Source organism: Thunnus albacares, chromosome 1, assembly GCF_914725855.1.
Source record: "Thunnus albacares chromosome 1, fThuAlb1.1, whole genome shotgun sequence".
In the NCBI taxonomy this organism is placed as follows: domain Eukaryota; kingdom Metazoa; phylum Chordata; class Actinopteri; order Scombriformes; family Scombridae; genus Thunnus; species Thunnus albacares.
Genome location: NC_058106.1, coordinates 8161038 through 8186349, shown reverse-complemented (window position 1 = coordinate 8186349; position 25312 = coordinate 8161038). Strand labels below are relative to the sequence as shown.

Here is a 25312-nt window from a genome sequence, read left to right as displayed (position 1 = left end):
ATGCTCACAAATAAATTATTTTTATTGTATATTCTACAGACACAGCAGGCAATTAAAGTACTGTTCTTCCATGAAATTGTAGCACTTTATTAATAAACCATTATGAGTAACTATTTGTATTATATCGTTTCATAAATACTAGAAGGAAAGTGGAAGAAAAGAAACAGCAGAAATCTAATTGTACAAAACAAAAACAGAACAGTCTGGGAATTCACAAAGTCCCTGTTTAGCTATCTGAGCTACCTGAGTACACACCGCTAATCAGATGCAGAGATGCTTTGTCAGCCACCTGATTTGCAGACCTACAGCTGTGTTCATTCATCTGCTGCTGGTACAAGTCATTTGCATGCTGTGTTTGAGTGTGTTTGATTTTTGATTGGTTTACTGGCGGAGGTGCTGAGATTTGACTCTGTGAAATGCTGTTTGCTCAGACAATTTACCTCTGAACCCTGAGACACCTGAGTGGCAGAGAGACTGAGACAGGAATGAAGACAGGAAGTGAGGGAGAAAATTCCAGGGAGAAGTATGGAAGGAAAGGGGTGAATGAAAGAAGAAAGGAAAAAGGAAGGAAGGACAGGGCCACAGGAACAAGGGAGGAAGGAAGGTTGAAAGGAAAGAAGAAAAAGAGGGGAGGATGAGAGGAAAGAAAGATGAGAGGAGGGAAGGAAGAAAAAAGAAAAAGAAGGTAGAATGAGAGGACAGAAAGACAAAAGGGAGGAAGGATATAAGAAAACAAAATAAGGATAGAAAAAAGGAAAGAGGTCAAAGAAACTAGTATGGAAGGATAGAAAAAAAGGAAGGAAAGTAAAGAAAAAGAGATAAAGACAGACAGATGGAAAGGAAGGAGGAAGGAAAGAAGGTAGGATGGAAGGAAGAAGAGATGAAAAAAAAAGTCAGATAGAAGGACAGAAAGATGAAAGGAAGAAAAAAGGACAGAATGGCAGAAAAAAGGACAGAAGAAAAGATGAAAGAAAGAAGAAAAAGAAGGTAGAACAGACTGACAGAAACACGGAGGGGAGGAAGACGAGATAAAAGACGGAAAGAAAAGGAGGACGAAAAAGAGAAAGATCTCAGACACGCTTCTCATCTTGTGTCACAATTCAGTGCTTTTAATTTTGGGGGAAAAAAATTCAAATGAAGCGGAGCTGAAATTCATTTCTGTTCTGCGGAGACTCTCTGCAGCCTTCTCTGGCAAATGGCTTTTCACTTTGTCAAATTTAGCGGGGCTGTATCTCTGAGGGGCAGGACGCAGCAGGAAATATACGGTCGCACTTGTTAACAGCGTGTCTCAATTGTCCCATCTCTGAACTCTTTTATTTCCTTTTTCCACTTTCTTGTCTGTGCGGCTGATGTCTTGCTTTTTTTTCTTCTAAGGCAGAGACATGCATTTTTCTAAAGTTAATTTCTGTGTCATTCATTTATGAATGCAGCTTTTTTTTAAAATGATAAATGTTTCTTTTTCAATTGCTGTAGCCAGTTCAGGGAAGCGTATTGTATTTGTCCTTAACAAGGTGAATGTTTTCCTTCCTGGGGAGTTTTACTGAAACAGCACAGCTATCATAAAATTGATTTAGGTTAAATTACAGGTGTTTTCTTCTGTCGGTCTCTTCTTTCCCTGAGTGTGTGTCTCTTCTCTCCATCACTATGCAGAGATGAAGAGTCGAGGAGCTATTGATTCTAATTTGTTTGGTTTTCGTGACAGATGTGTGTAATCTCTATTCATTAATGTGCCTCTTTCATTAGTCATTCTGTGTGTTTGCTCGTGCATGCGTAGGGAAACAGTGTTTGTTCTTCCTGTCGCAGAGAGGTGCGCGAGGTTTGTCCACACATACACACACACGCGCAGAGGAAACAGACAGTGTTATTAGGCTGGGACAAAACAAATAAGAACACAGCTCTCTGACTCCATCCTTTGCCTGCGAGGGAGAAAAAAAAAATGTGTGCACAGAATTTAATAATTCGTGTTCTCGAATTGATATTGATTTTTGGTGTGAGACATACTCTTTCAAGCTCTGTCCCAAATAAATATCACACCAAAGAAGAGAAAGCCACAAAGCCACAATACTGGAGCTGTACAGTACAGGTTAACTAGACTTCCTCTGCATACAGGACAACACCTGAATGTTGGCTTTTTCACAACCTCTCAGATTGGTCCATAAGTCTTACAGAGAGGGTAAAAGCCACACTTTGTGTGACTTTAGTTGTCAGGGGCTCACACACAGACCTCTTCAAGATCATAAAACAACTATAGGATTATGTCCTATGAGTTTATTAAATACAGCATCATGAATGATACAAATGTCTCCAAATTAAGAATGAGGCTGAGCACTTTTGTACACACAAATCAAAGCAGTGGTGCTTATTTCGTTCATTATTTATAATTATTAATAATCCTGTCACAGCAACAGGATCAATTAAGACATGATGCTAATTAACATTTGGTACTTTTCTACATATTAGACAGATAAGCTTTATCAAGTCAAATGGAATAAAGCAGCCATGCTCAGGATGAGCTCTGAGCCCCATCAAACCTGTTGGGACACCCAAACACACACACACACACACACACACACACACACACACACACACACACACACACACACACACACACACACACACACACCTGGAATACCGATGTCAATTTTTGCAGCTTTCTGAAACTAACAATTTAACAAAACGTCCACTTCATGCAGCTAGGTGTGTGGAGGTGAGAACGTAATCAGGATTTGAAATTCTCTCTCAAGCTCTTCTTTCATTCTTCAGACAACCATTACTCACTTACTGGTTTTAACAGATGACATCACATCACCCCAATCCTGGCTTGTCTCCATTGGCTCCCTGTTTGATTTAGAATCGATTTTAAGACTTAACTGATCGCTTTTAAAGGATGTCTGGGTCTGGACCATAGCTACATAACAGAAATGTTGACCCCCATATGAGCCAGTTTGCAGCCTTAGATCCTCTGGTGGGGCCCTTCAGGCTGTTCCAAAGTTGAGGCTTAAATCTAAAGGTGACCGTGCTTTTGCCATCAGGACTCCTCAGCTTTAGAATGACCTGCCAGAGGAGATTAGGCTCACAGAAACAGCGACTTCTTTTAAATCACTTTTTAAAACCCATTTTTATAGACTTGCTTTTATGTGATGTCCTCTTTTTATTGTTTTTATTTTTATTAATTTATATTTACAGTTTCTAATGTTTTTTATTGGCTTTTATCTCTTTTACAGTCTTTATCTTTCATCATCCTTCTGTCTTCTCTCTGCTGTGTTTCTTCTATCTTTTGTCTTCTTGTTTTAACTTTATCTTAACTTTACCTTAATTTTGTCTTGCTTTTATTTGGCTTGACTGGCTTTCTGTTGTTATGTTGCCTTCTGTCTGTCAAAGCACTTTGTAAACTCTGTTTTTAAAGGTGCTATATAAATAAAGTTATTATTATTATTGCCATAATTTTACATATTTACAAATGAGCCCAGCACTGTGAATTTCTCTGGGAAGAGGCTGTTCAAAAGGATGTGTCTTAATCCCCATTTGAACCATTGTCTTGCCGCTCTCTAAGATGGAAGGCTTTTTGCCCCGACTTTGAATTTAGCAGTTCGGAACAGCTATTAACAATTTTGTGCTCATACATGGTCCCCCAACATGTTGTACCAAATGGTCTGTTTATAGCGTACCCCTACTTTCAGTCTAACCCTTTTCATTGAAACTGGAGTTGTCAGAACTCTCAACTCCCTGATTGACAGTATTGTATGTTACATTCATCATTTACTTTGTTTTTTCATTAGATTTTTTTTTATATATAATCATGAAAAGGTAAAATAACAGCAGCTTTATCTTCAATGATTAGACATTTTTCAAACTGGTCTAGAACAGTCTTGCTCAGCACAGGGCAGTGACTGCAGTAGTGCTGAGTTGTTGTTTTCCAGGTGTAGACAAATGTCCTTTTGCAGCTTCAGCCCTCTGTGTTGGCTGCAGAGAGATTCCATTTAATACTTTTGGACCAGACTTCTCCAATTCCTATAAGTGAGTTACTATACAGTAAGTACCATAGTGAATCACTTTGTTTGATGATTGACTGTTGATTAAGGCCCTTTATTTGTAAAACCCTTTGACGTATGCTTTTGTTGAAACATTATAAACTCGACTTGACCAAACCAAACAGGTGCTCTGCAGGATGCTCCATATGAGACAAGAGAGAATCAGTGAACCTTGTTTAATACTTCCTTGCAGAGTTTCTATTGTTTTCCTCTCTGTATTTAAAACCTTTGGCCAGACTTTGGTGTGCGTAATTATTTATGCTGATCTCACCATCTGCCAATTCCTGCTACTGTATAACCATATACTTCACAGATGGCCTAAACTGCATCTGTTTTTTCAAACAGTCCTCCTACAAGGGGTCTCAAGTTAATATTAAATACTTCCCTCGCATTGTTTTCGCTTTGTTCTTCTTAATTCATGAATAAATGAATCTCATTTCCATATCAATTCAGTCGAGCAAGTTGGAGGCAAAACTCAGTGGTATTCAGTGATTTAATTAATGATTGGTGCAGCGGTATGGGTTGGTAGCAGGATGCCTGCACTGTTGATGTGATCAAGCTAACAGAGCACAAGTTCTGCATGGTGGCAACTCTGAGGTCTCTGCTGTTGTTCATGCCCTCTTGTGTACAGTGCTTATGTATTCAGTGTTCTGGTCTGGTGGGCTGGATATCCCTCAGGCACTCGCAGCTCTGATATTCTGTATCGCATGTTTGTGAGAGTAGTTCAATATTATAACACCAGCAAAATTGGTAAATGAAACAAGGTACTGTGACCCAGAGAGTATTTACAGGTCCTACGGATCCATAAAATGGATTTACAAAGTGATGGAAATTTAAAGTCTCAAAAATCCTTAAAAGCAGTAATTTATATGCTTAAACCTGCATTAACTGATGTTTTGGCCACATGGAGGCAGCAGAAACAATCTGTAAACACCACACTGACTTTTTTTAATGACTGGATCAGACTACACAATATTTTTGTCTTTCACAATGGTCACCATGTCAGATCAGGCAATCATAGTGCCATAAATTCTTGTGATGTCTTGGTTGGGAGACTGGCAGCACTACAAACATGACCCTGACCAATCATCGTTCTCGACCTTACACAAGTTCATATGTCGTTGGTGAGGAGGGTCAAGATATTGTCAATCATGGCTACAGAAGCGCTATGTGTGATGCTGGCGGTCTTGTATTCTGCAAAGAAAAAGAAAAGAAAGACAAAACGATTGTAGACCCGTTCCTGAGTGTACTGTATGTGAACATAAGGTCTCGTGAAAGAAAAAATGAATGAATGAAGGAGATGAGCTGCTGTTCTTCCAGCTGTCTCAGACACTAAGTGCAGCTCAGCTCAGCTGGACAGCTGCTGGACAACTTTGACTCTCTGTGTTGGTGTTTACATATGTGTGCCAGAGAGCACTCATAATACAACAAATTCTGACATGCTAGACTTTTTGTCGGGGTGTCGTGGGGCGTCCCAGACACCACACAACTGTTCTTCGATTATATCACACTACAAGGCCCATTCATCGTTCCTGACGTTCATAATCGGGCCTGACACTGGAAATTTGTCAGCAATGACAAGATCAGGTCAAAATCAGGCTGAATTTGTGTAGTCTGATCCCCCAACACTTATTTACCCATCCAGCACATATAGGGTAAACTTAGCACTGATTTTGAGTTGATTTTGAGTCCAATATTCTCTCTACTTTTAGCTTTGTTTTTTTTCCTCAAGAACTCCTGGGGGAAATATATTTGCTATATTCTCCACTATGTTCACTAGCTAGTCGCTAACTTTTCTGCTGTTTGGTGCTGGGCAGGTAGCGTACAGTGGGTTTATCAGGGTTTGTCATTGAAAACAGCTGCCTTGTGTGGCTGGAAATATGACTGATTAAAGTGGTGAGAGTGAATCAAAAGTTGTGGGCTGGAAAACCAAACTAATGAGCTGAAAGACACTTAAATGCTCCATAGAGCTGAGGGGAACTGTGGTTTTGTCACTGGGAGTAACCCCTTCCATGTTGCATACAGTCAATTTGATCCATTGCAATATAAAAATATGAATTATAGCATCTTTAAGTTTTTGTTGTGATACACTGTAGCCTACATTGAACACAGCTAAAGAATTAGAAGTTAAAACAAGTTACATTATAAGGTTGTATTGAGTTATCAACACATTCTTACTCTTTGAATCTTTATGGGCATAATTTCAAAAATATAAAAAACACTCCACCTTGTAATATGTTTTTTATGTTTGTATGTAAAAGGCACCAGCAATTATGTTGGCTTTATGGTCCTATGAACAGGACAACCAGAAAATATAAATACATCTCAGAGGAAATGCACCTCATCAGTTAGATCTCAGTAATCTGTGATATTCAGCTGCCCTTTAGCAGTCAACAGCTGAATCCCCACTGTTTGCCCACCAGCAAACCTCCCTCTTAGATACATACACTGTTAGATATCATTAATCTGTGATGTTGCATTCTAGGTTATTTCATGACAAAGTGATGCAATTCATTTTTTGTGACTTACTCAACCTCCCTAAGCATGCCTTGTCTTCCTCTACTGCAGTCAGCGATTTCCAGTAGAATTTCCCAAGAGAAGCTGATTGAACTTGTAGCATTCATCTGTAGGTTTAATGTGTAGGTGGAGACGGTGTAGTGAGATGGAGAGAGCACATTTTTACACTCAAGAAGCATTTAATTCACATGCATGTCTGCTCTAAGAGGTAGTGCAAGACAGGGTTAAAACAACAGGCCGAACTTGTCTGTTTTCATCTATTCTGCCTCACTGAACACATTTGGACTTCATTGCTCTAAACGTCACATTTCCTGTTGTATTATTTATTCTATTGCTGTCAAAGTTTCATAATTTGAATCACCTGTGTTCAATTGCAACTCATTTGTTCTACCAGCTTTTTTTTTTTCTTTTCATTAATTAGCCTGAAATCCAATTCCAGGGAGTGGTACAAAGGTCTTTAAACCCTTACATCTGGCCTGAACTGTGCTGAGTTAAGATCCCTGGCTGCACCATCAGCTATATCTAGGGTCCAATATGATTTGTTAACCACCTTTAAGCAGTCTGCAGCAAAGCCCCCGCCGAGAAACGACACATCTTTTCTTTTCCGCTTCCCTCTCAGACTCAACACCATTTCTGTCACGCTACACTGGTTTAAGGGTGCCTCTGAAAAGGTTGTTTAAAGAAACATTTGAAGACTCATCTCATCTTCCTCTCTCGCAGTCGTGTGTCGCCGAGGTTCGACTGCAGTGCGCGGAGGAGAGAGTGAGAGGGAGTACATTTTTCCCGTGTTTCCATAATGCATTTCCATTTTCTCCTCCTTCCCCAAATGACTCCTTTGTCTGCTCAGAGACCAGCGCTAATGAGAGAGTTGCATTGCAGTATTTTGGAAGCCATTGCCCCCCCATTCATCAAGAGAGATTTGTGTTCCGCCGTCTCTTTTTTCTACTCAGCCTCCCCCTTCTCTCTGTTCTCTCTCTACTCTCTGATTGATGATAACTAGGTTGTTGGCTAAAACCAGCTCTTATCGACCAAACAAAATGGCTGCCAGCTTTCTGTATTTGTGTGTGTTTGTGTGTGTGTGTGTGTATGAGAATCCACAAGCATGCTTATTTGTGTGTGTTCTGTCACCGAGTGAGAATCTGACTATTTATGCATGCCTGTATCGGTGCCTTTGTGCCTTCATGTAAGAGTGTTTCCATGTTCGATGTGTATGCATGTGTGTATCAGTATGTGTGTGCGCATCCCCACAATGAGAACAAGATGAAAGGCCACCGCTCCTGTGAGTCACAAGCTGCTGCCTGCTTCCTGAATGGCCCCCGAATAGACCCTCACTCAGTGCAATGAAGAGGATTGTCTCTGCTTGCGGTTCACACACACACACACACACATTACCTTGCGAGGCAGCTGGATTCATGAGATCATGCGAGAATCCATCTTGTCAGGTTTCAAGTTATGCGCTTGTGTCCATACCACCGGCAGTTCTGACCAATCAGCGTCCCATGAGGATTCTTGTGAATCCAGCTGCCTCACAAGGTTAGACGGTGACAGACAGATGGTTCATCCAATCACCTGCCAAGTATTTTTTGAAAGCGCCTGCCCTTTTCCTACAGTTTCCAAGGACGACTTCTCAGATGGTTCTGTGTGACAAATCATCTAGTGCGTCAGCTTAACACACACACACATATATACATATCACACATATGAAATACATGAACAAATGGGATTTCTACAAATAAAGAGCAAGAAGATGAAAGGCACCGAAGGATACATACAGATATTTACTGTTGTATGTATGTACATATTTACATGTACATAAATGTAACAGTATGCATGAATCTTGATTAGGAAAGCAAGAGAGAACAAAAGGAATGAACATGGTCTTACTCCTACCTATATCATCAATTTACTCACGCTGTATGAGCCTTCTCAGGTAGGAACCTCCCAACTGTTCCCACAGCTCACCTCGTTACAAAAGAAAACTGGGAGTTTTCCGTTAGAGTGGAACTCCCTGTCTGAGGAGCAAACTCAATGCCTTCTTTTAAATCACTTCTCACAACTTGCTTTTACAAGAAGGGTTTTTTATAGTAAATCTATTTGCCTAGTTTCTATCCCTCTTATTGCTTTATTTCAATTGTTTTTATTATACATTTTATGTTTTTGTTGTTTTTATCCTGACTGTGTGTACTATTTTATCTTGTTCTATAAAGCACTTTGTAATTGTGTTGTGAAAAGTGCTATACAAATAAATTCTTATTATTCTTATTATTCTTATTATCATTCTTCTTCTTCTTCTTCTTATTATTATTGCTGTTATCATTATTATCATTATTCTTATTATTGTTATAAACATACACAAATAAAAGTGTCTTTCTTAGCAGAAGATGATATTGACGGCTGCAGATATTCTGCATGTTTCAGTTTCCAAAAACACATTGATAGATTACATGTGTAGTGCCAGCCTTTGTAAGTGAAAAACATTCACAGATGTCTCTTCAGAACATTCTTGCTTCATTTGCATGTGATTTATTCAGTGTGCAGGTCCTCCACTACAAGACAAACAACTGTGACGTCTCTTTTCTGTCTTTTCACTGATTGTCCATAGCCTAAAGGGTCTGAGATTACTGCAGAGAAAGGACTGTTTGTTCCTTCTTTTCCCCTCTTCTCTCTATTCTATCTCCGTCTCTCACCAACATGAAATTTGTGTTGCTCTTTTGGCCAATTGTGACTGTCTCCATATCGCTGCATGTACTGCTGTAAAGCGTTACCTTGACTGCCTACTTCTGAGGCCTCAGCTGTGAAAGCCATGAAAAGCCTTTTGTTTGTACAGCTTTAGTCCAGAAAGCATTGTTTTTTTTGTATACTTGGGTTTTTTTCAGTTTTTATCTTTACTTTGTCCTTTTATGATAGCATTTATACAGTTTCATTGCTACATATCTTGGGGTTATTGTCCAACCACATTGTTACAATATTAAGAAAGCAATAATAACTGAAGAGCTGTCCTTTAGAGAAGCCTGCACATTGATTTAGAAAAGTGGTTAAAGAAGAGAAGGCTAGACTTATTCAACATTTTTATTATCCAACGATTTGTCAGTCTGTCCAACCTCTCTACCCTGTCTGTGGGACTCAATCATAAGCTCATTTGATAACTCATACTTCTTACAATTATCTAGTTTCATTTTAAAAAGAAAGCCAAGTAATTTTCTGAAACAGCTGGGTACTGTTTTTTTTCAGCAGACCTAACTCAAACAGAAGCATTAGTACATTTGGACTATTTTAGTGGTGTTTTAATACTCATTTGGCGGTCTTGTGAGTACTTACAGCAGCAGGATGGTGTTTGTGGGATTGAAAAAATAAACTACAGTGTCCATGTTCTCGGTAATGAGGGAACATGTTCACCCAGTGCTATGATCTGGCTCACTAATGTGTTTTTAATAGTTTTTGGACAGACGAGGCTCTATGGCACAGAGTAATAAGATAAATCACGCTTTTGATACACAGGCAAGATTTAGTAGGTGGATTAGTTCATTGCTGATTTGAGTTTTTTCATGGGATTTTCTGGCTATAAGAAAATAAATATCACCAGCGTTATCCTTTAAACTGTTAAGCTGAACAACTGAGTTCACCTGTTTGGGGTTCAAACTAGACACTGCTTTTATAAGCACTGTATTTTACAAGCTTATTATATGTTGTTTTTTTGTTTTTTTACCATAGCTATCGAATAAATGTAGTGGAGTAAAAAAGCAAAATATTTCCCTCTGAAATGTAGTAAAGTATAAAGAAGTTTAAAATGGTAATAGTGCAAGTATCTCAAAATTGCACTCAAATGTCGTACTTGAGTAATTGTACTCAGTTACTAGTCACTTCATACAAAGATATTAAATGATAGAATGACATGAAAAGCAGCAAATCCTCACATTGGAGAAGCTGGAACCAGAAAATGCTTAAGATTTCTACTTTATAAATGGCATAACATGATAACCAAAATATCCATAAGTTAATTTGTTTATTATATCTCTTATCTTGGAAAGAAAATCAATTGAAATGTCATGCCTCCCTATCTCCCCTCTCTCTGTCGTACTTCTCCATTCAAATGTAATTTCAGTTTTCAACAAATCTCACTTTTTGGGCACCAAAGTGGAAAAAAATGTCAACGTAACCAGCCTGATGTTTCTCTGATCTCTGTTTTTCCTTCCTTGGCACATCTCCCTCATCCTTCTAATTCCTAGCTCCTTCCCTCCCAGCCCACTGCTCCCGCATCTCTCATCAACCTTTGTTGCTTATTCGGAGCTTTAAATTATGTGAGAGTGGAGAAAACAATAACACAGGCTGCTGTCACTTAATGAAAGAGTGAGCTGAATTCTGATTTCAACCACTGTCTGTTCTTCTCTCTCTGACACACACACACACACATACACACACACACACAAATGATCAGTTTTATTGAAGTCAGATTAGTTTTGTGCCAGTGTGCTTTATTGGTATGGATGTTAGATTAATAGCATAACTAAAGCAAAGAAATTAAGCAATAAAATAAGTGAGAATGTAAAAAGAATAGCTACTACATAATTGTGAACATATAAAAACAATATTATTGTCAATCTGAGAAATAACAGAACACTTGGACCTAAACATTTGTAATCCATCCATAACGATTCAACAGGTTTATATGAAATTCACAGTGTTGCCAAAGGAGGAATGTTTTCACAAAAATAACCACACAATACAATGTTATATAACTACTGATGTAACATATGCAACATGTAGTAGAGATGTGGTTCACATGTTAATCTCTCTGTTCTCTGTCTCTCTCACAGGGCCCCATAGAGAATGATGTTGTGGTTCACGTGTCCCTGATAGCTGAGAGCCAGAGGTAATGTGTGTGTGGGTGTGTGTGTGTGTGTCTATGTATATATATATATATATATATATATATATGTGTGTGTGTGTCTCTTAATGTGCTGCAGGCCATAAAGCGAGGTTATTTTCTCTCCTGTTCGGCTCGCTCAGCGCTGTAATTGTGCTGAGCTCATAAAGCTCAAGCTCGGCCTGACCTCTGCCATCATCAGTCACTCTTCTCATCGTGTGCGTGGGTTCGTTTGAGTATGTGTGCGTGTGTTCGTACACTGTGATACATGTGTAAGAGTGTGGGTGTGTGTGTGTGTCAAACAGGGTCAAATGACTCTGTGAAGCTTGTTAACCTGTAGCTTCAATTACTCTGGCTGGCAAGTCCCCATCAGGACTTGTCTTTCTCACCGCAGTCCTCTTATGCTCGCTAATATATACTGCAGTTCAATAACAGCTACAGCTTTATAATAGATAAAGGTTTTACAGTGAAAATGATTAACATTAGTTTTATATTTTCAAAGACACAAGCCCGATAGATTTATTAACATTCTACTGACACAGCTGCAGCTTCACAAGGACTATAGACTTGTAGTAGCTGCAGATTTTCATGAGTTACAGATTTCTTAAAGGTCAGCAGCTGTTGTTACAGAATAGCATATTTATTAGGAGATAATTATTAGATATAATTCACACGTTTTCCCCCAAGGAATATGAAATAACAAAGAATTGAATAAATATATTTTGTGTCTGATTTAGGACTGGTAAATGGGTTGTTTTAAAAAAAAAAAAAAATTTAAAAAGGGTACCTGTGCTAAAAATACACTAATAGCTATGTAAAATGCCTAAAATTATAGTTTGTAAGATTGTTATTTTGTGTGTGTGTGTGTGTAGACTCCAGGTGTTTCTGAACACCTACGGCATTCAGACCCAGACGCCCCAACAGGTGGAGCCCATCCAGATCTGGCCTCAGAAGGAACTGGTCAAGGTAACACAAACACACATTGATCAGTTCCCGAGTTTACAATCAAGCATTAGTTACTGTTGCAGTGCTAATGCTATGCTATGCTATGCTATGTCCAGCTTTCCTTTCTTACATAGCACATATGCACTTTACAATGATAACGGTGGCAAAATTCTTAGTAATTTTTTAACAAAGGGGTCTTGATTTCACACAGAGTTGGACAAAAACTGGCATTTTAGTAAACAGGGAGTGATTTCTGACCCAGCCGTAGAATTGTTCTTGTTTTGCAGAGTAGAGCTAGTTACCTCTAGTATTATAATACAGTATTATAAATAAAAATATGATTAAAATGGTATTCTTTTTAACAGAATACAATAACATTCTTGGATGAGCAACACAGAGGTTAGATTTATGCTGTATTGTTCATATTTTCAAATAATAGGTTATAAAAAAAAGATAGAAAAGAAAAAAGGCTTTGAGGAGTAATGAGTTTAGCTGGAGGTTTTTATTTGGTTTCCCCAAGCCAAATAAAAAGAAGGACAAACTAGTATATAGTAGCGTTCAGGACCACCAGCTCCCATCTTCAAGTTATGAAAGGGGAATTTTCTAATGTTACCTGTAAAATAATGTTTGCTAACTAAATTATTTTCAGTGTAGTTAAAATGTCATACTAGTCTGGATAGGGCAAATAAACACAGTGTTTAATCCATTCCTTACACAAATGCTAAAAGTGAAATACACCATCTCCCAAACTCTTTATGCTCAGAGTATCTCTTACTACACACACAACTCAACTTGACGAGAAATGCAAGGCTTGACAGGCCTGCTGTGCCTAGTTATGGTTGCTAAGCTATGATTGTGCAGGGAATGGTCAATTGAAACCTTGCTGATTGCAGACATTTTGCAGTGCATGATTAGCTGCAGTGCTTTGTTGCTTGGTTTGATGTCTTTTCCCTAACTGTAGAAAGGGAGATTCACATTCATTGTCCTCTGCTATGAATAGTTCTGAGGATATATAACAGGAGAAAACTGTGATAGACTCAAACGGATAGCTCTCATCTGAAAAGGGAAGCCAATGTGGAAATGCCTTAAACCTGCATTCTCTCTAAGAACAGGGGGCAGGGGGTGACTCCACTGGCTCCAAAAAGAAGTCCAATTGTACGGAAGTTTATGAGAAAATGACCCTACTTCTCACTTGATTTATTAACTTATGATTGAGACCTAATGAGTTTATGGTCTCAATCAATAGTTTCAAGTCTTCAATACAGCATGATGTCCTGAACTTATGGTCCCATTTAGAGTTAAGTAGACAATAAAGTAGGGTATGCTTTAGGGCATGGATACCTTGTGATTGACCAATGACTACCACTGCGATGATGTGGATTATGTAACTTAACCATGGCGTATCCCCAGATTCACAGAGTATAGGCGTAGCTGTTGCTTTCACAGCAGCCCAGTATCACACCAAACGTGTAATACACTGGCTGGTTGGGTGGATAGGTAGATAGTTAGATGACAAAAAGTGGTCTTAGCTGCAGGAAATCACTGTTTGCTTCCCACTTCCAACTGCGAGTGTTACGTTTTTTTTATCGAGTAACTACAGTTGTCGTGGAGTTTACTGTTGCCATGACAACAAAGGTCGCCTAACTTTAAGGATACAGTAACTTTAACCCACACCACATTTAAGTGATCATTTTAACCCAAACCATGATCTTTCCCTAACCCTAACCAAGCCAACCAGACCTGAACCACAGCGTTGTCACACCATAAAACATGATTATTTTATTTTATTAAGCACAGACAAATTATGTTGTCCTGCTGATTACTGCTGATAGAGGTGCCATATTAGAAAATGCTCCTAACGTATATGCATGTATTTTTCATGCCTAAGCGAGGCAAAATGTGACACTGACACAGTGGACCAGCAGGTGTATTACATACTTTGGCATGATACCAGGTTGTTCACAGTGTTTTTTCAGCTCATCAAAGTTTACTGTAACATTTTGGTCGCCTAAAAAAGTCTAGAAAAATAGAAGCATTATCAAAGTTAACCATAGACTGTAAATGCACCATGCTAACCAAGCTAGCAGCTAGCGCTAGGGTCAGCTTCACCTTGTTGGCCAAATATGGTCACTTCTGGCTCCAAAAATCAAAGATGGCAATGGTCAAATTCAATATGGCGACAGTCAAATCGCCAAAGTCGAGGCTTTGAAATGGAAGTCCACAAACCAATGGGTGACGTCACGGTGACTACGTCCATATTTTTTTTTCACAGTCTATGGATAGACTATTGATGCCATCACAGCGCCACTACACAAATCAATCTTACAGTCAGCCAGATTACATTTCAGCAGTTAGCTATCAATATCCCAGAAGAACTTGGCTCAGCCAGTACAAGATTTCCTGCTCTTAAGATTTTCCTCTTGATTGTCCCATCAATCACAGCCAAGATACAGGTTGGTTGAAGTGATTGATTAGTTGAGTAGTGATTGTTCATGTTGATTGATCAGCATAATGGTGGAGCTGTCACTGTGTCACTTTGGCAAATTGGAGATGTGTGGACCTAAGCAGCTTCCGAATTTGTTCACAGAAGGGTATTTTAGACAGTTCTTTAAGAGATTGAAGATATCCCTAAATGTTAAATTGTGATATTCAGAGTGGGTAATTTTGAATCACTTCCTGACAACTGTTTTACTCTAGGATTTGAATACTTAGAGGTCATACAAAGTAGATCATTTGCAGGGATTGAGGAGTTTCTGAGGAGAACATAAAAAACCTGCTGTTGGATGTAAAAAGTCACTTTACTAACTATTGAAAAGTTCAGCAAAACAGATTTTTTAAAAGATCTTTGAAATGATGTAGTTTTTGAAAGAGCTTAGTAGGCATCAATATCACAATACTTATTCGACCTTTGAAAGATAAGCAGAACAATGCTTTGTCATGTCAATCACACTACTCCCACTCTTCTATCTAGTATGTACTCTGTCTGCTTTAGTTTCCTGACTCTTTCCTGTTGCTTTCTCCTCCCATAAACTAAATCATTTTTTACACTATTCCCCTCAGACATACTCTCAACATCTATACCTTCATGTCTGTTATTTTTAACCAGCTCTCCTTTTGATCTGCCCTCTTTTTCAAGCCAACCCACCTATATTCTGTTACAACAAAAACTCCCTGTATACAGTTTATTAACTCTCTGCTGTCTTATCCATGACTAATCCCCAGGCTCTTCCAGGTCTGCTTTTTAGGGTTAGGGTTAAGGTGAGGGTTAGGGGTTAGAACATCTACACTGTCATGACTTTTACTCGTGTTATGTGATAGTATATTTAAAATAAAACAATTACTTTTCCAGTTCTAATATTCTGGTTTGTCCAGACACAATATATTATGCAAAATGGCTACCTGAAAATTTTGTACATTTGTCTTTGCAACTAAAAAAGGAGAGGTAAGATAAAAGAATTGTTTTAGACTCTGAACTTAAAGAATCCTGGTATTTTTCCAACTTTGAAGAGGATCCAAAGTGGAACCAGCTATCAGCTGTTATTTCCATACCATCCACTCTACTTCTTTCATCTGTCACAGATTATACCATTTGTACTACCAAATACCATCATATCATCACCATCAAACTCTGGTCTCTTCTCAAAGTACTGTCCCTCATCTACATGTCTGTTTGAAGTCTACTATCTCCCTGTCTTCTGTCTCTCCTCTGTCATATCCGTCACCCAAACCCTCCCTGGCCTCTGTTCCTCATCTGTCATGTCTGTTATGTGGCATCTATTTTCCCCGCCACCTTCTGTAAACAAACAATTTCTCCTATCATGTCATCTCGTTGGGCTCTGTTCTTTTCTCTAGGCCTTTCTTCCTTTTGTCCCTCTTTTGCTATATCCATCACATCTGTTTCTCTAACCCTATTCTCCCCTCTAGGCCTACATCCTGCCCCACCCCCATTATGTCCGTTACACCAAACAGCTCACCCCTCCAGGTCTATCATCTGCCTTTGAACTGTCATACCTGTTACTTTTTCCTTCTTTCCCCTCTGCCTCTTTCTGCTGCGTGGTGCTCAGCCTCTCAGATGGATATGCAATTGTGAGTCAGAGCGGGCGCTGTGCTGAATATTAAATCCGAAGCCCAGACAGACGTTCCTTCCTCGACAGAATCTGTTTATCTCGGAGTCACCACCATCTCCGGTGCTGCAGGCTGCATTTGCTCACCTCACCTCGTCCCTCGCAGCCGTTTGATTGTGTTGACAACAGCTGCCTGAAAATGGGAGAGTGGCAATTACATTTTGCAATGTGTTATTCCCACACGTACACCCTAAAGCTTATCCCCTTGCAAATCACTGCTTTGCCCAAAAATAGCCTTCTGTTAGGTAAACAGCAATACATGTTCCTCTCTCTGTTTCATAGCTGATATGCAACATAAATGTCCGACATTTTCTCTGTTGTGTCTCTCGTTCGTCTTCTCCTGTTATGTCAGATGCTAATGAATTTGCTAAAGAGACACATTGAATAAAGATTGGAGGTCTATTCATATTTTTGTACATTGTAACAATTAGCCTTGACAATATTTTACTCACCACTTCAGTAATAGAGTTTTGGGAAATGAGGACTCCAGCGAGAATGATGTTGATTGAAACAAAACGCGTGAGCCTCCCTCATCCTCTCAGAAAACTTCAATTTAACATTTTAAACACGTTTTGCAGTGCTATGCAGTCTTCTAAAATTACTACACTGACTTCCAGGAGACTACTTTCTGTGTTTACTTTCGTTAGAGGTGTGATGATGACTATGATGAATGTTGCATTACATGCATTTAACAAATCCATCCAATGGAAGTGGTGAGTACAGTGTTATCATGACAAATATGGACAAAAATATAAGAAGAGGACCCAGGTTGATAAATAGCAGAATTTCCCTTTACGCTGAAATTAAGTAATTGGTTGCTGTAATCATTCCTCCGCTCCATGCAGGCCGTAAAGAGATCCCGTCTTACATTATTCTATATGAGCTGGTGGTTAAAATCTGCAGACTACTGTGAGGCTTTAGCAGGCAGAGTTAGTCAGATAGTGGGTATCCTCCAAAGTTACAGTCTTTCTAGTACAAATTTCCCTCTTTTTTATCAGTGTCCCTCTACCATATATAGCTCAGCAAGGAAATGTTGTTGGGGGAAACAGAGGGAGGGGCAATTTAGTACTAAAAAGATTGTAATTTTGGAAGACACCCACTTGATTTGACTGACTCCAACTTAAGGAGGGTAATGTTAGCTTCTGTTGTAGTTCAGAATTAATTTTTGCACAGAAATAGGAGCATGTGAGTATTGTTTAAGACGAACATGAAAAAATACAAACCTATAAAGACCTTTAATGCGGCGACCTAGTGGTTAGAGAAACTGTCACAGAACCAAAACCAAATTTATAAGATTTATAGTATCTTTATATATAGATTTATAGTATCATTTGGAGCTGTCTTTGGAGCTGTCTGGCAAGACGCTGAACCCCAGCCTGTACATTCACTATAAGTCCCTCTGGATAACAGCATCTACCGTAAAAGTTAATCTGTTATGCACATTTTGTGACACCAAGAGTTGCATTTACGCTCTTCAGCGCATCAACCTGGCAGCGATAAAAATGTTCAGAAACCTACTCCTTTCTGAGCTCCTATGAAACTGAGGAATGTCCCAGTGGTGAATTAAAAGTTATGCAGAGTTTGCCAATAAGTAGTCGTACAATTTTGCACCTTGAAGCCACTGCAAAAATACAGCTTGTATTATCTCTCCCACCTGTCAGGCTTGCTGTTTGTGCTGCGGTCAGTGGAAATGCGAGGGAATGAAAGGATGCTTTGATAGGCTGCTTGTGTGTTGTCGTTCTTCATTGGTATTCTGCACACAGGAAGTGTTGGGTGCAGAGGTTCTTCTAACCTCCCTCTGCTTTTCTCCCCCAGGTCTTATATATGTCTTTTAGGGCATTTATTTGCACTGTCACTTAATCCTCAATTAACATTTGTCTTCTTTTATAGATACTGTACCTTTTCTTCTTTTAGTATAATTTCTTTTAATTGCTCTAACCCTTGCGTTCTCCTGTTGTGTTCAGCTCAGGCTTTTCAAAACAGCGAGCAGGCGCACAGGAGTAGCAGAGCACCACCTTTTGGTTGATATCATGTATTGCAGCTGTGTTGAGTTGGGAGAATGCGGCAGCAGGTGACACAGCTCTAAGAAGCTCTTAACTGAAGCCCCAAAGAAATACTCTGGAAACTGAAGCTTCCGTATTCTCCTCGCTGCCACCTCTAAAAGCATTTCACATATTGTAAAGGGAGAAGGCCATGACCTCTTTCTCTCTTTCCCTTTTATATAGTAGCTTGGTAATTACCGTTGTACCTGTGAGAAACAGTCAAGGATTTCTATTTATCTGATGTCTGTGATGCTCCAAGTTGTGAAAAAGACATCATGTAAGACAACCTTGTTGATTGTAGCTTGTTTTGTTTTGTTAAGGTTTGAAGTGACTTAGCTGAAACTACAGAGTTTTTAGTCTACCAATTAAATGTGAAAATTGACGTCAGCTACTCTGAGCACATTCATCCAAACCCTGTTGAGCATGGATGCCAGGCTCTCTCCCAGCCTCTGTACACTGGACATCCTTCACTGCTGATGTCAACATTTTTCAGCTAACAAACTTGGAGTACTTGGACATGTCCTAGGACATGACTTGACTTGATTAAGCAACAGTACTTCTTCTGTAGAGCCAGAGGGGGTGGAATTATAGTGTATGGACAAGTTTCAAATGTCTTAAATGAGTAAAACAGATCTGCAAACTGGGGAATAAAAACAGTCATTTCACTAATTTACTGAAGTTTAAACCACAGCAAGAAAAATACTCAAATGGTTGATATTTTAACTTTAAAGGGATACTCCACTGATTTAGTATTGAGCTTCCCTAAAGTTAGGCAACTCACAAGAGACAGATTTTTAAAATGATGTTTAAATTCAAAGCTGACTTTTATGGGTCAAGCCTAAAAACTACTGGATCATACATTCAAGATTAATTTTCTTGCGTACTTGCATACATAAAAAAATGACCTCCCATCCCACAGCAGTGCCACAACAACAGAAAGGATAAAGATATATATCTAAAAATTCCCTTAAAAATGACAAAAAAACAAATGCCAATTTTAAAAAAAAGATGACAGCAGCATAGTGCATTAAAATGCATTTAGAGAGAAATGCATGTAATAGTTCGATGTTTACAACTGGTGCAGTTCAATGAGTAACCAGCACTGATGGAGGAGGTTATATATAATCCATTTTACTGTTCAGAGAAAGAACATTAGCCAGCATGATTGTTGGAACTGCCAATTTGTATGGGTTAGCAGTTAGCCTAATTTGCACTCCTCCGCGCTCGCCCTGCTTCTGCGTCCTGTCGCACCACTTTCGCTGTTTCCTTTCTGGTGCAGCTCCAGGCAAGGCTGTGGTCTCCTTTGGGTCCACTGGGCGTAGCAGACCAAGCTTGCTCAGCTGATTTAGCTCTCAGCCATTATTTCTCATAGCAAAAGTCTTTGTTATGAATGTCCAAAAGAAACTGACAATCATAGACATATTTCCCTTGCACTCCACACAATGACACAGATGTAGAAGTAGACATGGACAAAGAAGACACTTCATAGTTGGAACTAGGAGGGGCCACTGCAAACATCGGTCGTGCCGCCATCACACCAGCTCATGGAAAGACAGAGAGAATACCACCAACGAGGACCCCTTAGTTTCTTTTCTTGTCTTCACAAAATAACTCTTAGCATCCCCAGTCCAGTTTCTCCTTTGGAAAGTTGGTAACAGTGGCAGGTAGTGGTTAGCAGTTGACAGCTAGCAAGTTGTTTTGATTAAAAAAAATATATCCAAAGATATTACCTCTTCTGTTCTTGCTGATTAATGCTGTTACCTCTTCTCTAGAGTCCTTTCTGAAGATTATTTGAAGATTATTTTTCAAAATGTCCCACTTTTTAGGTCCAAGTTTGAGATGTATTAACAAGCTCATATCCTCAAATGTCTCTACCTGCCTGCAATACCCATGTCTTTCAATCTCTAATGCCCTCAGTTTGTAACACAAGCTTCCTGTGATAAATCTTGAAATCTTCAAGCCCAGTCCGTGATAACCCAGATGATGTCATCAGAGTTATATTCTCAGATTTGAAGACATCGTAGAACTGTTTTCACACGCTAAGTAATACCCACCATAATAATAAAACATGTAAAATTGTTAAAGTTCCCCTTTAAAGAAAAAATATTCAAATGACCATTACCAAGAAATACCAAGAATTCACCGTTCACTAAACCTCTTACCCAAACAACAATTTTCCAATCATACTGTAGGAGGGTGGTATTTTGTCAGTATTTCCAAAAACAAAACCAAAGAGCAATAGTGTGTGGAATAACTTAAACAGATTGCCCGCTCTAGCATAAGCTGCAAACATAAGCATGTTAGCATAAGTAATTTACTGTAGTGACCTAGCGTTCAGTTTGCCAAGCTCATCGGCTGGTCCTTAGCTCTTCAGATTAGTACACAAATCCTCTCCTCTTGTAAAAGTAAAACATACTGTTTCAGGCTAAATCCAACTATGCACTACTTGTTTAAGTGTTTTCTACAGTAAGTATCCAAACAGTAAAACATTTTTATTTATGATACGAATACTAGGATTAACTAGCTTCACCAAGAACAATGCTTCTCCTTAAAAATCTTCTACATAGATCATCATGTGATGAGGATGATGACTTTTTGCCTGGGACGTATAACCATCATCTTAGTCATTTAGCATTCATGTAGCCATTATATGCATATTTGAAACCCTTTTTTTAGAGTGCTTTTTTAAATAAAGTGTCACCTCTTCCAACCCCTGCCCTTCTACTATAGATCCATCTTTTGGGGGGACAGGGGATGTTTAGGGGGAGATAGCAGGTCAACAGTATATGCCACATAGAAGTGGTATACATCATCTGAAAGCTGGGAACCTGAAGATAAATTTGAGATGCAGCTTAGCACTGTGTGTCAAGTTTTTCTAGCCACAAACCTATAATAAACATTGTGTTTTGGTTAGGCGCCTATTCAAATATTGAAAGTTTAGAGTGTAGAGAGGGCTTGGAACATTATGATGGAAGTATATAATGGCCATTCCCTGCTCCTGCTCAATTATGTCACATAAGTTGTTGCAGCAATTTTTGGGTTGATACCATTTGTTACACAGATTTGGGGCAAATTTAACCTTTTTTGAATTGATAAAAATGGTCAAAAATCCCTCCAAAATACCACATAAAGACACTAAGACCTTGAAGAACACCATAGAAAATTCATGCAGTCATCTGGTATCAAAAACTTTTTATATTTTGGAGATTTCTGTAAGAATCCCCCTTATTTTTCATATACCTAGGAAAGCCATATATCCTCTGGATGCCCTAGGTCTCTAGTTTGTTGTTGTAAAGTTTCATGAGACTGATTATCCTAGAGGTCACAATAGGTCATTTTATACAGTAAGGTCAAGTTTCAAAAAGTGGTCTCACTACAATGAAATGGCTACTATGGGGACTAACATCTCACGTTGAATCCATAAGAGTCTCAACTTTCCAGTCATATCAAATTTATGCAATTCTAAGACTGTTTATGGACCCCAGTATGCAGAAATATTCAAATACATTATTTTTAGATTAGGTGAAAATAACACATTTACACTGCATGTAGAAAACTGCATGGAGACTCATGGGTACCCATAGAACCCATTTTCATTCAGATATCTTGACGTGAGGTTTCCATGCCAAAATTTAGGCTAACTATGGAGCATTATTTAGCCCCCTTTGTGACATGCAAGCATGACATGGTTGATACTGTGGGCACAGTAATGTCAGCTGAGGACACTGGCGTCCTCAGGGAGTGGAAGAGTTAAATCATCTGGAGAAACAGTTTTTCAACCAACTCATGGATTTAACATTAATTAGCTATCTAACTACAGCTGATAAATTCAGCTACTGACAGCTGTTAGCCTGGCATCTGCCAGAGCAAATAAAACATGAGCTCGGCATATTTGTCCGGTTCCTAAGCTAGACAGCTTTAGTTCAACATCAAAAATCAAAATCAATGGTTGTCAGCTAGGAAAGAGAAGCCTGCTTTTGTTAACTTCTGTGTGAAATTGAAGACCCATTGTTATGACTATGAATTCTGGGTAGTAAAACTGCCACTCCTAAATTGTAATGTGCATACGGGCCATGTGAGACAGGGAAGCTTGACATGTGTTGTGGCAAACGGACACTTACCACAAGCTCATTTTTAAGATAAATAATTTTTGCAGTGTATATTATGTTAAGTGGCTCATGTGAAAGGTATAAAACAGCATACTGTTCTTTATGTATTGTAATGAGGGTTCAGCTAGGTCTCAGATGCAGCGGCACATAAGAAGAGACACTGAGTATAACAGTGTTATCAGCACCAGCACCCATGGGTGTGCTTGGGTCCACTAAGCATGGTGCAGATGGCAGCACAGGGACCTTTCATTATCGTGGTGTTTCATAACTTTGCACAGAGCTAATATCAGTAGGTGGTTTTGCCATATGGAGGTAATTTCAGCTTATGAGTAGCAACAATGGAAATTGCTCAGTGGGACAGTGAAATGATGGATTTATACTTTCATTATGACATGGAATAGAAGAACTGTGCTGCATGACATTTCAAATCAAATATGATATTTTTAACCTGGAGGCAATACTGATAAGATCCCAGGGAAATGTACAGATAAACATGCAGCTTTTAGTCTTCTCTGAAACCAGAAAGGTTGGTAGTAAGATCATGTGCAATGTGAATGTTGTGTTTAGTGACAAGTTATTTGTTTGTGTCTATATGTCAATATACATACTTGTTTGTGTGTCTTTCTGTAGGCGTACCGTTTCCTGGCCATCAATAAGAAGCTGGGGTTGAGTGGGCGTCCAGAAAGGCCAGTGGGCTGCGTCGGGACCTGCAAGGTATGCACACACACCTACACACATGTACATACTAGTAGACACATATGTGCACTCTATGTATCCCTGCTGCACAGGTCATGGGTGACTACTGATACACCTCCTACATATTGATCTGTATAAATTTCCCAGAGCTCCAAGGAGTTGACTACAGCTCTGAAACTCAATATAGAGACAAATATTCAGTTCCAAGAGTTTTTCTCTTTTTCAGACATACAGTATGCGTCAGTGAATGCTGAATAGATTTTGCTTATTCTCAAGACTGCATTTTAATATTCTAAGCTGCTGTCAGGGAGTCAGTTTGTGTGTGTTCGTGTGTGTCCGTATTATGTGGCTGTGGAAGCGTGTGCTTGAACAATTTTATGTGTGTGTGCTTGCTAATGTCTCTCGCTGATGTTATTTGCAGTTTCTCCCAAATGAAGGTCATAGCACGACCAAATAAGTTGAGCTAAAGCAGCTTTCTCAAACAAAGATGTTGCCAAACAAATGAATCATGGCTCCCAATGCATTGCAAAGACAATATTATAATGGAACATTTATGGGGAAGATGGCAGACTGCCAGAGGACATTATCATCATCAGTGTGTCGGTACGCTTGTGTGGGCCCCTGTGACAATCTGTATGTGTGAAAGGGAGTGCTGTACCAGCTGTGTCTATGTACTGTATGAGTGTGTGTGTGTGTGTGTTATCAGGAGTGGTTGTGTAGCTACTGTGTGTCTGCTCTATCTTAGGATTGATGGCTTGTTTTATACGCTGCCCAGAATAATGTATACGTGGCTACTTGTGAGCCATCCTTCTTCTAATGCAATAGTGTGTGTGTGTGTGTGTGTGTGTGTGTGTGTGTGTGTGTGTGTGTGTGTGTGTGTGTGTGTGTGTGTGTGTGCCTGTGTGCGTGTGTATCTCCCTCCAGATTTATCGTATCCTGGGCAAGACGGTGGTGTGCTACCCAATAGTATTTGATCTAAGTGACTTTTACTTGTCCCAAGATGTAATGCTGCTGATTGATGACATTAAGGTAAGCCAGGGTCACACTCATAGAGCTTTCCAATGCCATAGCCCCACAACTAACTACTTTTAATGTCCTCAGTGAACTAACATAAAATGTATATTCAGTTTTTCTTGTCTAAAGAGCCTGATATTCGTGAAAAAGACAGGAAGTGAGCTGATTTGGTTTGAATGAAATTTTTACTGCCTCCCACAGAAGAGGCAAATACTACAGTAAAGTTATAGCCTGCCTGATAGCAGTACTGATACTAGCTCATCCTGAACTATTTTCTGTAACTGATTCAGAGCTTACATTGTAATGTAAAAGATGCCTGTAAATACTGTGTGCATGTGAGGTATTTAAGGGCATAAATCGTGTGCAATAATAATAAGTTTGAGGGTAAAAATGACACATTTGTAAAACAAAGTAGTGATAGTAATTCATTAGCAGGAATTATCAAAAGACTGATGATGATCAGAGGATTTGGAGGCGCTAGCAGAAATTTAGGCTCTTATCCAACAGCCTTCTGACTGAACTAGACATCATATTGTACTTCACACAGCAGTTTTACACTTTTAGCTCCTCTTGCAGCTTGTCTGAGCCAGAAACCATACTAGTTTTCTCTATACTTACATTAATTGCATCATGGGTATCTATATTCACTCATTCTATATTCAGTAATAACTAACAGTAGTTTGGACAAACAAGCTGGTAGTAAACACAAAACAACAATGAAATATATAGACATGGCAAATGAAAAGAAAAAAAATACCCACATGAACATACCTATACCTATGATAATGGAGAAGTAACATATATACAACCATTTCAGTTACCTTCAGTGTAGTCCATGGAGTGTGCTTATTGCCCTATGTTCTAATCCCTCCATGTAGCACATCAATTCATTACATTAATATACTTCAAAAGCCCCTCCCATACTGGTTCACATACTGACCCACCCTGCCCAACAAACAAAAATACAACA

At 39.1% G+C, this 25312-nt stretch overlaps 1 protein-coding gene across 3 annotated transcripts in view; it reads left to right on the top strand.

The window, feature by feature from the left end:
• phkb (phosphorylase kinase, beta) overlaps positions 1–25312 on the top strand; it is a 110987-nt gene that overhangs the window by 67595 nt on the left and 18080 nt on the right. For all 3 annotated transcript variants that reach the window (XM_044365750.1, XM_044365836.1, XM_044365922.1), the window contains 4 exons: positions 11363–11418; positions 12285–12378; positions 23263–23346; positions 24253–24357. In XM_044365750.1, coding sequence (XP_044221685.1) covers positions 11363–11418; positions 12285–12378; positions 23263–23346; positions 24253–24357 — 339 coding nt within the window. The remainder of the gene's footprint in view (positions 1–11362; positions 11419–12284; positions 12379–23262; positions 23347–24252; positions 24358–25312) is intronic.